Source organism: Panthera uncia, chromosome B4 (genome assembly GCF_023721935.1).
Source record: "Panthera uncia isolate 11264 chromosome B4, Puncia_PCG_1.0, whole genome shotgun sequence".
In the NCBI taxonomy this organism is placed as follows: domain Eukaryota; kingdom Metazoa; phylum Chordata; class Mammalia; order Carnivora; family Felidae; genus Panthera; species Panthera uncia.
The window spans coordinates 50,078,980-50,095,414 of NC_064809.1; the positions used below are offsets into that span (position 1 = coordinate 50,078,980).

Here is a 16,435-nt window from a genome sequence, read left to right on the forward strand (position 1 = left end):
AAATTCATTCTACAAAGCTAGTATGACCTTGAGTCAAAAATCAGACAAAGACCCAACTAAAAAGGAAAATTACAGGCCAATATCCCTGATGAACATGGATGCAAAAATTCCCAAGAAGATACTAGCAAATCTAATCCAACATTACATTAAAAGTGTTATTTTCCACAATCAAGTTGGATTTATTCCTGGGCTGCAAGGGTGCTTTAATATTTGCAAACAAATTAATGTGATACACCACCTTAATAAAAGACAGAATGAGAAACATATGATCTTCTCAATAGATGCAAAAAAAGCATTTGACAAAATACAGCATCCATCCTTGAAAAAAAAAAAAAAAACCTTAACAAAGTAGAGATAGAGGGAACTTACCTCAACATCATAAAACCATATATGAAGATCCACTGCTAATATCATCCTCAATGGGGAAAAACTGAGAGCTTTTCCTCTGCAGTCAGGAAAAAGACAGGGATGTCCACTCTCACCATTGTTATTTAACATAGTACTGGAAGTCCTAGCCTCAGCAATCAGACAACAAAATGACGTAAAAGGCATCCAAATTGGCAAGAAAGAAGTTAAACTTTTCACTATTTTCAAAAGACATGATACTCTAGGTAGAAAATCTGAAAGACTCCACCAAAAAAATTGCTAGAATTGATAAACTAATTCAGCATAGTCACAAGATACAAACTCAATGCACAGAAATCTGTTCCATCTCTACATACCAATAATGAAGAAGCAGAAATAGAAATCAAGGAATCAATCCTATTTACAACTGCACCAAAAACCATAAGATATCTAGGAATAAACCTAACCAAAAAGGTAAATGATCTGTACTCCGTAAACTATAAAACACTGATGAAAGATATTGAAGATGACACACAGAAATAGAAAAACATTCCATGCTCATGGATTGGAAGAACAAATATTGTTAAAATAAGTTTATTACCCAAAGCAATCTAGATATTTAATGCAATCCCTATCCAAATACTACCAGCATTTTTGCAAAAAAAAAAATAATAGAACAAACAATCCTAAAATTTGTATGGAACCCCAAAAGACAAAGTAGTGTTGAAAAAGAAAACCAAAACTGGAGGCATCATGATTCCAGACTTCACTCTGTATTACAAAGCTGTAATCATCAAAACAGTACGGTTGGTACTGGCACAAAAAAACATGGCACAAAAAACAGACACAAAGATCAGTGGAACATAATACAGAACCCACAAATGGACTCACAAATGTATGGTCAATTAATCTTTGACAAAGCAGGAAAAAATGTCCAATGGAAAAAGGCAGTCTCTTCAACAAATGGTGTTGGAAAAACTGAACAGCAACATGCAGAATGATGAATCTGGAGCACTTTCTTACACCATACACGAAAATAAATTCGAAATTGATGAAATGCCTACATGTGAGACAGGAAACCATAAAACTCCTAGAGGAGAACACAGGCAGCATCCTCTTTGACCTCGGCTGGAAAAACTTCTGACTAGACACGTCTCTGGAGGCAAGGGAAGCAAAAGCAAAAATGAACTACTGGGATTTAATCAAGATAAAAACCTCTACAGTGTAGGAAACAATCAACAAAACTAAAAGGCAGCCAATGGAAAGGGGAAAGATATTTGCAAATGACGTATCTGCTAAAGGGTTAGTATCCAAAGTCTATAAAGAACTTACCGAATTCAGCACCCCAAAAAGCAAATAATCCAGTTAAGAAATGGGCAGAAGATATGAATAGACATTTTTCCAAAGAAGACATACAGATGGCCAATATACACATGAAAATATGCTCAACATTTCTCATCATCAGGGAAATATAAATCAAAACCACAATGAGGTACAACCTCACACCTGTTAGAAGGGCTGAAATTAACAACACAAGAACAGTGGGTGTTGGCAAGGATGGGGAGAAAGGGGAACCCCCTTATACTCTTGGTGGAAATGCCAACTGGTACAGGACCATGGAAAATGGTTGGAGGTGCCTGAAAAAGTTAAAAATAGAACTACTCTACAACCCAGCAATTGTACTACTAGGTGTTTACCCAAAGGATACCAAAATATTGATTCAAAGGGGGAAGTTAAGAAAGGGGTATATATGGAGCTGAAATCTCTGAATAAATCCCGGACATTGGATAGATTGTCACCTGTAAACAGTGAGAGAAGAAAAACAATGCCTACAGACCAAGAGAGCTTTTGAGAAATCCTCTCTCTACCCAGGAGCTTTGAGTGAGGAAATGATTACCTGAAAAATTGTCTGGGTATCTGTGAAGTATTAATTTACACGATAGTAAGAATTTATGCCAAAAAATTGTGCCAGAATATAGTGACTATTTTGGACACAGGCAGAAGCAAATGCAAAACCACTATAAGGGAACACTTTTCTAAACTCCAAAACCATGGAGTTTCCTCTAATATATACACACAAATAAATACGTGCTGGTAAAAGGGGAATAATCAGCTTAAAATTTACAAATCCTATGATGGCTGATCCATCATATGAGAGATTCTTCAGATATGAAGCATGTATTTGCACTGGATTTCAGGAGACATTAAGGCTAGATTTGAGCATATTTTTTCATAGAGGTGATACCTGGACAAGATTTGGTATGATTGTCCTAAGAAAATATATAAGAAGGAAAAATGGAAAGCTTGTTATGTTAACATTTCAGAACATCTAATATTTAGATGGAAAAGGGAGTTTGGATCACAAATGGAGTACACAAAGTACTGAGACCTAAGCCATAATAAGACTGTAGTTTAATGTACATAAAGTAAAGGTAGTTGATGTTACTAGAAAATTTTAGCCTGAAAAAAAAGAAGAGAAGGGAAACATGACAATCATTTTCATGTATTTGATGGCTGTTCAAGTGAAAAGGTAATTAGCTTTACTGTAAGTACCTCTGGAATGATAAGTTGGAATAAATGGTTGCAAACTTAGAGACATTCATCTTGATTCAATATGAGAAAAATCTTTGTAAAAATTACTTGTTCAAAAATTGATAGACTGTCCTGTCGGTAGAGAATTCTTCCACATTACAGGTATGCAAGCAGTCATGAATGTTCTATTACACAGGAGTTTGCTAAATTCTATCTCTGTGACTCTTTGAGTTAGTGAATACTGACAAGAATGCAGCTTTGTTATTTTATGTGCTATATTCCAAGCTTATCTCAGGAAATATTTGATGTAACATAGACTCTGAAAGAGCAGCATTCTAGTACTTTAGATATTAATCATATCTTAAAATTATTTTGAACATTGGAGAAGATTTATGACAAATTTTTCTCCTCTGCATTGTTCTGGAAGACAAAACAAAACAAAAGAACATATCATTCCCTCCCACTGTCATTTAGCTGTTCTGGAGAATCATATTGAGTTCACATAAATAAAATAACTGGCTTTTTCCACATGAACTACTCATAAATTTTTCTTTTCCATGTTATAATTGAGTAGTTGTGTTTTCTTAATCTGGAAAAGACTTAAAATGCATCCGAATTAAATTGCATTTTCTTATTTTTCATCCATAGCAAAATGTAGATAATATTATTGAAGAAGTAAAAAATATATGCGGTGTTCTGGGGTGTGTGGAGACCAAACAAATTACAGATGCTGTAAATGAACTAAATCTGACTCTTCAGAGAAATGCAGAGGTAAATATACTCATTTATTAGACAGTAATTATTTTAAACCTGAGTTCAATAATTAAGAAGAGTGAAAGAATTTTGCCTACTGTGTGTGTGTGTCTGTGTATGTGCGCATAAATATTTCAATCATTTGGGGGTAATGGAAACTTGATTCTATTATACCAAATAGATTATTATACCAAAAGGATTCAATTAAATTAAAAGGAAATTTCTTACACCTTTGAAGTTTGTAACTGCAATGTATCTTCCAAGTGAGACTCAAATCAATCCTACTATCCTACCTGGAGGAAACAATTATGTAACATTCACAGACAAGTGTTTGTACAGACTATTAATGGCTTTCATGTGCACCAGTATATTCAGGAGCAAGTATCCATGCTTATGTGGACAAGCACACAGATAGGAAAGACCAGTTTTTTGTGGTATCTTTTGCTGAATTTGCAGTGCATACTGCTTATATATAATGCATTAATACCATTTTTTTCCAGTTAAAAAAAATAAGTATTATATGTTTTTTTTAATCTCAGAAATCTAATATAGAATTACAGGTGTGATTATTGCCCAAGAAAAAGATTAGGAAATCTGGTCACAATAATCCATTCAATCTTGTTATTAGTTTAGCAAATGATGAAGAAGATATGATGATGATAATAACTAATACTTGATAGTACACTGCAATAATAAAATAGTTTCACTTATTTATTACTTCATTTCATTTCACTTTTATTTCATTTCAGTTCATCCTCCCAACAATACACCATGAAGTGGTGTTTTAATGTTAATTTTATTATTAAAATCAGATGCTTAGAATGCTCATGTACAGAGGATTAATAAGTGGCCAAATAGAGATTTGAAACTAGGCCTCTTCCTCAATATATGTGAAACTTAATAAGAAAGAATGATTACATTCATTCTTTACCTGAAGGGAAAGGAACAGCACAGATTATATTACCTTGAATATGCCAACCTTGAAATTTCAAAAAGACTGATTTAGAAAGTGGACAATTATATTAATATATATAAATCATCATCATTGTTTCAAATGTTGGATTTTCTGTGTCTTATTTTAATTAGAACTTATTTTTGTAATTATAGAGTAATAATGAATATAGAAATTTGAATACCTTGTTTGCATTACATATAGGGACAGTGATGACTCAGGAGCAGTGGAATCATCCTATCAAAAGATTTTCCAGATAAACATTCATTAAAAGCTAAAATTACAAAGCATGAAGAAGTCAAAATTTAAACAATATAATCAATAAATATCAAAATTCGATGTCTGAAATTAGTATGTGTTCATTTCCTTACATTTTTCTTAATGGGAAAATATCTACTCTTACACCTTCCAATAGAAGACAATGAAGTACCTATATAGTCTCCAAAGCTGTTTTTGTATGTACATATTAACATCCATGGTCTTCAGAAAAGACAACAAGGTAAAAAATTTGAAGTGATCACATTTAATCTGGTCATATTTTTCTATTCTGTGTTAGAGTGGGAAGATTCCACATAGTCGCCAAAAGCCTATCATCAGTATGTTGTGAAAATAAATATTTTGATAAACTCAAAAACTTAAGAATTATATGATGCTAAGAAGGACATTTCAAGGATATCCTTTCCGAGATAACAAGGTAGTGAGAGTTAACTTTCAATAAGCAACTAATTTCTCTTAGAGTATCACATTTGGGAGACATTACAAGCACCTAGAGCTGGCAGTAAAATACAAAGAGCTTAGGGTCATGCAAATATGATTTGAACTCAATATCTACCAGTTTTTAGCTGAACATCCTTCGGAAAATTAATTCATATCTCTGCATTTCAGCTTTCCTCACTGCATAAATAAACAAACAAACAAACAAACAAACAAACAGCAGAATCTACAGGGTTCCTGTGTTACAAATAATGTTAATAAAGGTCCAAATGATAGTGTTTCTTGCATAAGTCATTATTATTACTGAAGGTAGTAGTAATGGTGCTGGTGGTACTTTTTGAGATTCCTCCCCATATAGCCGACATGAAGGTTTTAATTCACACAAGCACCACGTAGGTCATTTTCTCACGACTATTGATTATAGCCAACATCATGACAAATGTGAACCTTTGCCAGAGGAGACCACATGCATGAATGTGAACACATGTCTTTCCATCTGCTAAGACCACTTGGTTGTGCTTCAATGTTTATGTTCGGCTCTCAGTGAATCAATACAAACAAATAACTGATCAAAGAATGAGGAAAATCTCATTTTAGGATAAAGCACTTCAAATGCCGTTAAAAATATTACAAGATACAAAAGCTTTATCTTAAAACATTCATTTTTGAAAACTCCCTAAAAGAACAAAAATGGCAATTTTCTCAGAAATGTCAAATTTTCAATATAGCTGAAGCCAAAAGAATCCTTCAAAGAGAAAGTGAATCCTAGGAAAACTGAACAATTATAATTCTTATGAAAAGCTCATAATCACATTTCACCTATCTTATATACTTATGAGCACTAACTTATATGTGATTACTCACACATAGAAATAAACAGTTGACAATTACCAGTTTTATTTCATATATGTCAATGGGAAAAACAGACAGTTTAAAACCCTTAGTAAACAGATTCTAGGGGTGCCTGGGTGGCTCAGTTAAGCATCCATCTCGATCTCAGCTCAGGTCTCGATCTCAAGGTCGTGAGTTCAAGCCCTGAGCTCGGCTCCATCCTGGGCATGGAACCTACTTTAAAAATAAATAAATAAAAATAAAATAAACAGATTCTACTTATTCTGAGCACACTTTAAAAGTTCACTTATTCTACATCACCTTCATTCAAACATGTTCACCTCTTTCTCCATCCTAATCGAAGAGCCCACCTATATAAGAATGCTAGCACAAACAGTAAGTACATATTTTCAGAATTTGTGCGGTAACCAACTGCAGTTAACAATGCCAAAGTACCTCAGTCTGTCTAACCACCATGAACCTAAGATTAAAAAAATACTGAGAAAAATGAATCTTCTGCCAACAAACTCAAATTTGAAAAGCTTTCCTTTCCCTTGGCTGCCTTTTTTGGTCAACTTGCAAGAGACTATTTCCTGCCATACAGAGAAGTAATGAGGTATTTATTAAATGTAAGTTTTGGCAAGATGATGAATTATATCACAAATGCAGTTTATAGTCTTATTCAGCACTGGAAACAATTTTCCATCCTTCAAAATTCTATTCCAGAATCTCACATAATATATTTCCATTACATGTTCATACAATAAATGAAACACAAAGAGAAAAATATGGTCTTACACATTGTGCTGTAGGTGGATGTCATGGTGATTTTAAAATACAAGTTTATATTTCTGAAATAAATTGAATTCTAGTTAAGTCAGGCTAACATCTTTAATGGTCTCATCCACATGGGTGAGGTGAAGATCTTATGTGCAATTATTAAGCCTAGTGGTGTAAACTACACTCAGATGAAATATTATACTTAAGAGAAATGCTTCTGAAAAGGTTCATGTGAACAATGCTTTTAAGTGAAAAAGCTATATATAAATTTAATTAAATTTTAAACATGATACAAGTGTTTTCTTTCAAAAGGAATATTGTAGCAAGTTCTTGATTACAAAAAAAAAAAAACACGACGATTATCCTTTGTTTGAGAAACTGGGCTTTAAAAACAAACTTAAAGCAAAATTTTTAAAAATGTAGCGCCAATTAAAATGGATTTGACGTATTAGAAAATTATGTTTGCTTTCAGACTGAAACCTCAGTTTTGTGAATCTGTGTATCGCTATATACAGTTTTCATGATAATGAAGTTATAACCAGTGAATCCTAAACCACTAAAGTAATTCTAGGTCTCCAACAAATAGAAACACAAATAAACAAACAAGCAAATAAATAATAAAACCATACTAATGAATATGAACTAAAATGACAAAAAATATAATTTCAGATAGTACTGTTTTATTTAGAATATGGTCACAAGTGTTTTACTGTCAGTTTCTTTAAATCTCCTAAAAATAAAGAAATGAGGGGCGCCTGGGTGGCTCAGTCGTTGAGCGTCCGACTTCGGCTCAGGTCATGATCTCACGGTCTGTGAGTTCGAGCCCTGCGTCAGGCTCTGTGCTGACCGCTCAGAGCCTGGAGCCTGTTTCGGATTCTGTGTCTCCCTCTCTCTCTGACCCTCCCCCGTTCATGCTCTGGCTCTCTCTGTCTCAAAAATAAATAAACGTTAAAAAAAAAAAAAGAAATGAAACTATACCATAAATCTGTATGATTCTGCCCACTTGATTTTTTTTTAAGTTTATTTATTTTGAGAAAGAGAGAGCATGAGCAGGGGAGGGGCAGAGAAAGAGAGGGGGAGAGAATCCCAGGAGAGGGGGCTCAAACCCATGAACCGTGAGATCATGACCTGAGACAAAGTCTGACGCTTAACCAACTGAGCCACCCAGGTGCCCTTGATTTTGCCCACTTCCATCCAGCCCTCTTTGCATAGCAGCGCAAAGCTCGCAACTGAACGTCTGCTAATAATAAGAACTGGACATACTACACAGAAAGAATTAAAATGCACTTATTTCAAAAACTTATTTACTGCTAGGGAAGGAACTGAGTTTAGCCAATATATATAGAACTGTTCTAATAACACTAAACAGGCTTGGGGTGCCTGAGTGACTCAGTCGGTTGAGCGTCCGGCTTCGGCTCAGGTCATGATCTCACGGTCTGTGAGTTCCAGCCCTGCGTCAGGCTCTGTACTGACTGACAGCTCAGAGCCTGAAGCCTGTTTTGGATTCTGTGTCTCTCTCTCTCTCTGCTCCTCCCCTGCTCGTGCTCTGTCTCTCTCTCTCAAAAATAAATAAATAAACATTAAAAAAATTTTTTTAAAAAAACACTAAACAGGCTGAATTTATTCTAAATTTTTTTCAGTCAAAAAACCTAGATTGTTTATTAAAACATTCAGAATGCTTTCCTTTTACTTTATAATTTAACTTCCTTCTGTTTATTAAGCAACATTGATACATGATAACAATAAATATTTTGTCTTTTTATGATGCAAGAGAAATTTCAGTGTTTAGATCTGCATATAATCAGTTTGGTTGTTTTGTGAATTTGTTTTCTAAATAACTATTCTGTCTGTGCACTTATTTTTCTTTTTCAGAATTTTCATCAAAATTCAGAGACTTCAGCAAAAGGTAAAACATACATATACCCACATTTAAGAAACAGTTACAGAAACAAAAATAATTTAATTCTTTTCAATTTTTTATCCAAATATTATGGTAGCACACGCACACAAACATTTTTTGAGGCATAAATGTTTTGCTAAACTGTTTTTACTGATGGAAATGATTATTCTGCAAGTGAATAAAAATCAACACTCTAAACTTTTAGCCTGACATTTTTAAGAAATGGGAAAAGTCAAGAGGTCTATAAAAAAGAAAGGAATACTGAAAATATTTTTATAACCATTCCAAGAACTATAAAATGTTATTTAGCTACTTATATTTTGATGTAAGAAGAGTCTAAAAAATAGCAGATGTCTTTCTTCAAAGTCACTAATTTCAAATTTAAATTAAAATAGTATTTGAAAGACCAATCTAACATAATATGTAGGAGGATTAGGTCCTGGAATAATTAGTGTTCACAGAGGCTCCGAGCCTATAAAACTGCAAGCCACAGGAGGACTTTGCCTCTACAGAAAACAGTGGATATGCAATAGTGTGGTATAGAGCAAAGGATCTGGCTTTTGGAATCTGGTTAATTTCAACTCTGCCACTTTTTGACTCTGTGATCTTAGGGAATTAAACTCTTTGATTCCCCAATATGCATAGCAGACATGATAGTTACTCAATGTGCAGGGTGTGGTCAGAGTTGTTCTTGCTTGCACAGGCAAGTGGTATTTGGCGTATGAACCCTGTGAGTATCTTCAAGGAAACAGACTCACATACAAACGATAGCCCCAACCTGTCCTCCATTCCCTTAATCATTTTTAGGACTAAGTAATGTGCGGAGGGATATCCTCTCTACTCTAATTACCACCACTCAAAAGAAGACATTCAATTACATTTGAAGAGCTCCCCCCTTCACATCACCGAGAAATATGGGACGGCAGAGGGCATGGAGATAAAACAAACACGCACACAAACAAACTGTACTGGCGCAAAAATCCCTGTTCCAGGCATTCATAACTCCAGAATATCATTAAGGAAGGGAAAGGATGGACGCTCCCTAATAATATCACTAACACAGAGTCCAAGTGATACAATGAAGAGAGAACAAGCTGGAGGTTATGTCAGATGGAATTGGCCCTCTCTTCCTTTCTTCTAGGAATGTTGGAATAAAATCCCTTCATTCCCTTATATCCCTAAGGGCTTGGGATATAAGATCCCAGAGAACTGTGTAGGAATGTTCACAAAGACTTCTTTTTAATGCTAAATCATCACAGATTCTAATTAATGCATCTTATTTTTTTAAACTTTAAGTTTATTTATTTATTTTAAGAAAGAGACAGAGAGAGTGCATGAGCAGGGAGGGACAGAGAGAGAGAGACAGAGAGAAAGAGAGAGACTCCCAAGCAGGCTCTTCACTGCCAGTGCAGAGCCCTGCGTGGGGCTTTAACTCACAAGCCATGAGATCATGACCTGAGCCAAAACCAAGAGTCAAATGCTTAACTGACTGAGAAACCCAAGTGCCCCTAATTAATAAATTTTAATCAAATATATATTGTCACTATTTCTCAATTTATGACACTATAACTCTATTCCCAGAGTAAAATCAGGTGTGATAAATGTTATTACTCCATATTTCACCACCAACCCCACTATCTTGAGTCCCTGGTACATTTCTGATGATATGTGAAATGGACTCTTCATCCAGAGTTCTGGAAGTAAAGCATAATGCATAAGCACACATCTCTATACTACCTCAAAGAAGCAAATTATAACCAAGAACTGTATTTCTGCAGAAAAAGTCAAGAGTAGAGTTTGAGTAAATACCCAGATAATTAAGATTTCCCAAAATACATGCTGGGGCTTGAATTGATAAGAGCTCTGACCCAACTTTATGATTTATTTTAGATGTGCATTCATTTGCACAAGGTTGGGAATTATTAAGAAGTTTATACTTCCTGATTCAGAGTACCAACAGCACAATGTGGGGACTGGGTAACATGTTTCTATAAATTTATAGTTCCCTGCCTCCTGTTGTTCAGGAGAATCCGTGTTGGTCGGCCTCAAGAATTTGAGTCTTCTTTAAAAACGATTTTTATGCTGCTTTACTCTTCTGTTTTATTAACTGCTACTGCTGATTTCTCTGAGAATTTTAATTAAGGCTTATTTCATGCTGCTCATTCCCTCAGACTGATTTCAACAAAGGGCACCATTTTAAGTAAAATGTGGCCATCTTATAAATTTTGTACAAACTTACGAATAACCAAGTGAATAATAGCATGTGTTGAGCAACAAAAGAATGTTTTAATTATGGACAGAGCTTCTGAGGGACAGAATGGGGTTCAAAGAAGCTCCCTGCTGAAAGTGGCATGATTTTTGAGTACCAAATTGTCTGGTATTGGAACACTGCAGACTGATGGAGGAAAAAGCTGGCTCTTTTCTTTTCTTTTCAAAACAACTAGAAACTACAAGCAATTTATGCTTCAGAAACAACTTGACGAGGAAGTGCATGCGTTTGAATAAATACCAGTACTATGTGACTTGACTTGGCACACATCAAATCAAATCAAAATCACTGCCCGTTAACAACGTAATTTCAAAGGACGCGCTTAGCTGTTCTCTCGGTGACTTCTCAGCGGCAGATCTCGGCCGCCAGGCCCTTCTCCCTGGAGTTGGGAGCACCCAGCCCAAGCCCAGAGCCTAGCGGAGCCGCCGCCACAGTGGGCGGGGCCACGTGCCGCAGGGGTGTCTGGGACCCCACCAGGTACTGGGAGGCCCACAGACCCTGATCAACATCCGGAAGAGGAGCCTGAAGTCTGCAGGAGAACTGATGCCCAGGCTGGACCATTACAAAGGCAAGGCCATGCGGCACATCTTCATCATCAGGCAATCCCAGTACCGGGTGGACGCCTCTTCCGATTGCACTACCGACTCTCCTAGGTCGCAGACAGGCTAGGCTGACTGATGTTCCGACTTGTAAACTTGGGATTGAAACTTAATAAAATCGACCATTCCTCCATGACCCACGCGATAGAAACCACTGACATCATCAGCAAACACGTGCCAGGGGTCTGCAAAGTCAGCACAGACCTGCTGAGGGAAGGCGCCCATATCTAGCTGAACGAGCTGAATCGGCCCAAGTCGCACTGGAAGCCCGAGACTGAGGGTATTAGGAAGACAGAGCCGGAAGGGAAGTGGCTTACTAAATTGCATCCACCTGGCTGATGCCAGGCAGCAGAACGGTTCTGAAATCTGCCATGCCACCTTTTGCAACCTGATGTGTCCGGTGCCAGAGTTCTTTCAGAAGGCTGGCACCGCCTCTCCCTCAACAACCGCGGCATTATCCAGCTGGTGGTCTGGTCTAGTTGCAGAGTAGCGCTCAGGGCCCTCAGGGACACAGGGTTCAGGCCTCCTGATAAGATCTAACACTCCTGAGGAGGGCCTCGGGGCCCCGCTCTCCTCAGTGCTGTACCCAGCTGGATGTGGGTGTCACCAAAGAACACAGATTCCCTCTCTGGCTTCCCTCCACAAGTTAAGCTGCAGTTCCATTTCATTTCTCCAGGACGACGTGGCCGAAAAGTAGAAATATCTAAAGTGTGGCATTTCAGTACTTTACTTCTGGCCCGGGAAGGGAAAGAATAACATTCAGATCAGATTAGGCTGATTTCTTTTTCAATAGTTTTCTGCTTTAAGCTGTCCAACCAGAATAAATTTATAGGATTTAAGGAGGCCTGTTTCGGGGATGAGACTGAAGCCTGGCAGATTCACACCGAGGAGCTCTTTGACCATTACCGTAGGTAGCTGTGCCACCTGCCTGGAGGCCCCTTCAGCAAAGCCCATCACGCATGAGGGACTCTGAGGAGGGCACGAGAGCTTCCATTCACAACTTACTTCCCTTCATACATTCTTTTCATTTCCTAAACCCTTTATCACTTAAATATTTGTTAAAGATTTTCTTGATTTGGGTTAAAAGATGGTAATTTTTGAGCTTTTAAATTAGAGTTTATTCTTCATTTAACTTTTGAAACACTATCATAGTTGAGTATTAAAACAAAAACAATTGCAAATGAGTGAAGTATATTCCTTCACTCATTCACTACTGCATACAAAATGTCGGTAGTTGGTGTTATTTAGTGGCCCCATGAAGAGGTCTGACACTGAACACCACCCCTAGGATAATGTTCATCATCCTCAAAAACTTCACCATTATAATGACGCTATCTTTCCTGATTTTGATCAAAGTCCACTACCTGAACTACCTGGTCCATTTCATCAGTCTCTTCCACTTCCTTCCTCTCAGGAAGGAATTTTATTGGGAGTTTATTAGGAGAGAGAAATCCAGGAAAGTTTACCTTAAATTCCGTGATTAGGTGACCCTTTCCATATGGTCTATGAAATTGGCATGCCTTCATTTAGTACACACTTAACAGCTATTAGCCCCTATACTTAGTCATTTTTTTTCTCTTTTTTTTTCCTTCGTGACAAGTCACTTTTAGGAATAATCAATAAACTCCGTTTAAACAACTAATAGTAAAACTTAAGTAAGTCTTCAATTTTGAAGAGATTTAGTAAGCATCATAAATCTTTCATTTCAAGCTTATTTCAGATCTCAGCCAGGTACTTTTACTGTTCTCCTTTTACAATAGCACAATGTATATGATTAGTGTTCAGTTAATGGTAAACATAATAGCATAGTCAAATTTATTATGATTAATTTTTAGATAGTATTTGTTTGAAGTACTTCTAAGCCATGTGGAAAACATGTTCCTTGTCTGAAAGCTAATTCTTAACAATCATAAACTAGAATAAAAAAATATTTCAAATTAAAGAATGCCAAATTAATAATCCAAAACTCTGATCTATGATAAAAGGCCATGATTCCAAGATTTTTGCAACTGAAGATGTGAAAGCTTATTGATTATCTACACAACTATCAACTAATTCAGGCTGCATAGAGAGGCACAGATGGCTAATTGGTGTCAGTTGGTAGATGGTCATTTTAATTAAATTTTATTTAAAAGTTATCATAAGAAATTTCAAAGCTGTAATTGATGGCTTATAATGAGTATGGCCCTTCACAGATGACCTGATTTCTATCCTTCCCCCCCTCTCCCCCACCTTAGGCTTGATAGAGAAAGTGACAACTGAACTCTCCAGGGCCATCTACCAGCTAATCAGTGTCTATTGCCGCAGCTTTTATGCAGATTTCCAGCCTCTAAATATACCTGATGACATTTCTTATGTAAATCCTGGACTCCATTCCCACCTGAGCTTCACAGTGTATGCAGTTCACAACATTCCAGAGACTTGGGTGCACAGGTGAGTGGTGGTGAGTTTTTCACAAAACTTTTAGTTAATATTTACATGGCTTCTAATTAGAGTATAATTTGTCTTGTTCTTATTTGCAGGAGCGAATATTTTATAAGATTTTGAAATGTAACCAGTGTATATTTATCTTAATTCTTAAAACCATTTTTAAAAACGTCATTACCAAATGTGCATTCCTTTTCCCTCAAGTCTTCTCCCATTCTCCATATTAAAAATAGCTGCATACTGTCAGTATATCATTATAGAAACAGAAAATTCTCAACCTACTTTATGTAATTGCCCTAATTTTTTTTTAATGTTTGAGTTTAAAAGACCAATGCTAATTAACAGAACAGAGGGATAGCACACACAGGGAGAAGTACTTAATAGAAAAAAAAAATCACTCTGATACCCATCAAGTTGTGAGTGGTAAATGTTTTGTGAAATTAGTACCTTGATAAAGTGGGAATTAGCCAAGAGTAATTTGAGTTACATTGGAAATTAACCACAATTATGCCTGGAACATTGCTAGATTTTAGGTTGGCTCTATTATGTAGTATTTTCTTTAATAACATGATTAGATTCATATTATGATCATTATTTTATTTTAAATGCTTATTTATTTATTTTTGAGAGAGAGAGAAAGAGAGAGAGAGAAAATTGGGGGGAAGGGGGAGTGCAGAAAGAGAGGGAGACAGAAAATCTCAAGAAGGCTGAGTGCTGTCAACGCAAAGCTGGATGCGGGGCTTGAACCCATGAACCGCGAGATCATGGCCCCAGACAAAACCAAGAGTCCGATGCTCAACCAAGCACCCTTATAATCATTATTTTAAATGCCTTATGGATTAAATCTATAGTAGAATGTGTATTAAATCAATTAAAGTTGATAAAAGAATAGTAACTTATAAATGGATTTATTGTACCCACTGCATTTAGCATCTCAAAGAAAAGCTGAAACCTTTCCAATAAATAGACAAAAGAAAATGCTATCTGTATTTTTGAAAATAACTGAACTGTACACATATTTATAAAGTTAATTAGAAAGAAAAATTGGCTTTTGTATGTAAAAAACATTACCTATCTACACATACACATATTTCTTTAAATCCATGGGATGATTCTTTTATGCCTTTTCTCAATTTTTTGAAAATTTAAAGGTCTGATGTATAATATAATAAATATAATAAAATAAATTTCTTACATTTTTTAACCATTAGCAAATACTTATCAATTTTAACTAACATGGAAAAACTAGCCAGATAAATACTGATAACACTATATGCACAGAGCCTGCATTTACATATGGTGTGACAGTTTTGTTTGTTTGTTTTTTCCATTATTTTTCTATTCTCTGCTTTATTTCTGCTCTAATCTTTATTATTTTCTTCTTTCTTTTAACTTTGGACTTAGTTTGTTCCTCTTTTTCCAGTTCCTTACATATAAAGTTAGGTTGTTTATTTTTGATATTTCTTCTTTTCATGTAAGTATTTACTGCTATAAACTTCTCTCTTAGTACTGCTTTTGCTGCATCCCATAAATTTTAGTATAGTGTGTTCATTTTCATTTGTATCAGTATTTTTTCTAATTTCCCATTTGATTTGTTTTATACATTGATTGTTCAAAAATTAGAGACATTTTGCTTCTTTCTTAAGAAACTCATATTTTTTGTTCTCCCTAGTGTCTGTTTGTGGTACTACAAGTTTGCCAGTGCAGCTGTAAGCTCCCCAGCTCTTTTTGGTTCTCAGCTGCTCCCTGCCAGGTCCCATCTGTGCTATGAGTTAGGTAAGACAGAAACCAGTCTCTCAGGCCACCACCCAAAACACTGAAACATTGGACTCACACTCCGACTCTTTTTCTCCCTAGGAAGAAGCCAGAAGTTTGGATGTTCTCCTCTTCATTTTCCAGTGAAGAGGGAGAAAAGACAGGGGCAAGTGAATTTGTGCTAGTTCAAATTAGATTTGGTTTAGGCATTTAGATTTAGGCAGGACAGAAACTAGTTCCTTGGATAGCCCCCTAAAAAGTCTGAATGCTGGACATATGTTCCAGTTTTCTCTTTCCCACCCCAGGGAGAAGCTGGGAGTTAGGTTTCCTCCTGATTACACTACACTCTACTGGGGAGGAGTTCTGGAAAAGCAGTGCCACAAATTTTCCTACTGATTTCTATGTGACTGGTTTGCACTTGCCTGGAGTGCAGGACACTCTTGTTTCTAAATTTCTCACAAAGGGAATTCATCCATGTATTGCTGAATTGGTGTTTCCATGAGGGAAGGAGGGTCTAGGGCTTCTTGTTGTACCACCTTGCTGATGTCACCCAACATGAATTTTTAAAGTAATTTTTG

At 36.1% G+C, this 16,435-nt stretch overlaps 1 protein-coding gene and 1 pseudogene across 1 annotated transcript in view; both read left to right on the top strand.

Moving 5' to 3' along the window:
* PIK3C2G (phosphatidylinositol-4-phosphate 3-kinase catalytic subunit type 2 gamma) overlaps positions 1-16,435 on the top strand; it is a 348,760-nt gene that overhangs the window by 81,779 nt on the left and 250,546 nt on the right. The window contains exons 9-11 of the mRNA XM_049625158.1: positions 3,526-3,648; positions 8,780-8,813; positions 13,913-14,108. Coding sequence (XP_049481115.1) covers positions 3,526-3,648; positions 8,780-8,813; positions 13,913-14,108 — 353 coding nt within the window. The remainder of the gene's footprint in view (positions 1-3,525; positions 3,649-8,779; positions 8,814-13,912; positions 14,109-16,435) is intronic.
* On the top strand, positions 9,445-12,342 carry LOC125918234 (serine/threonine-protein phosphatase PGAM5, mitochondrial-like; annotated as a pseudogene).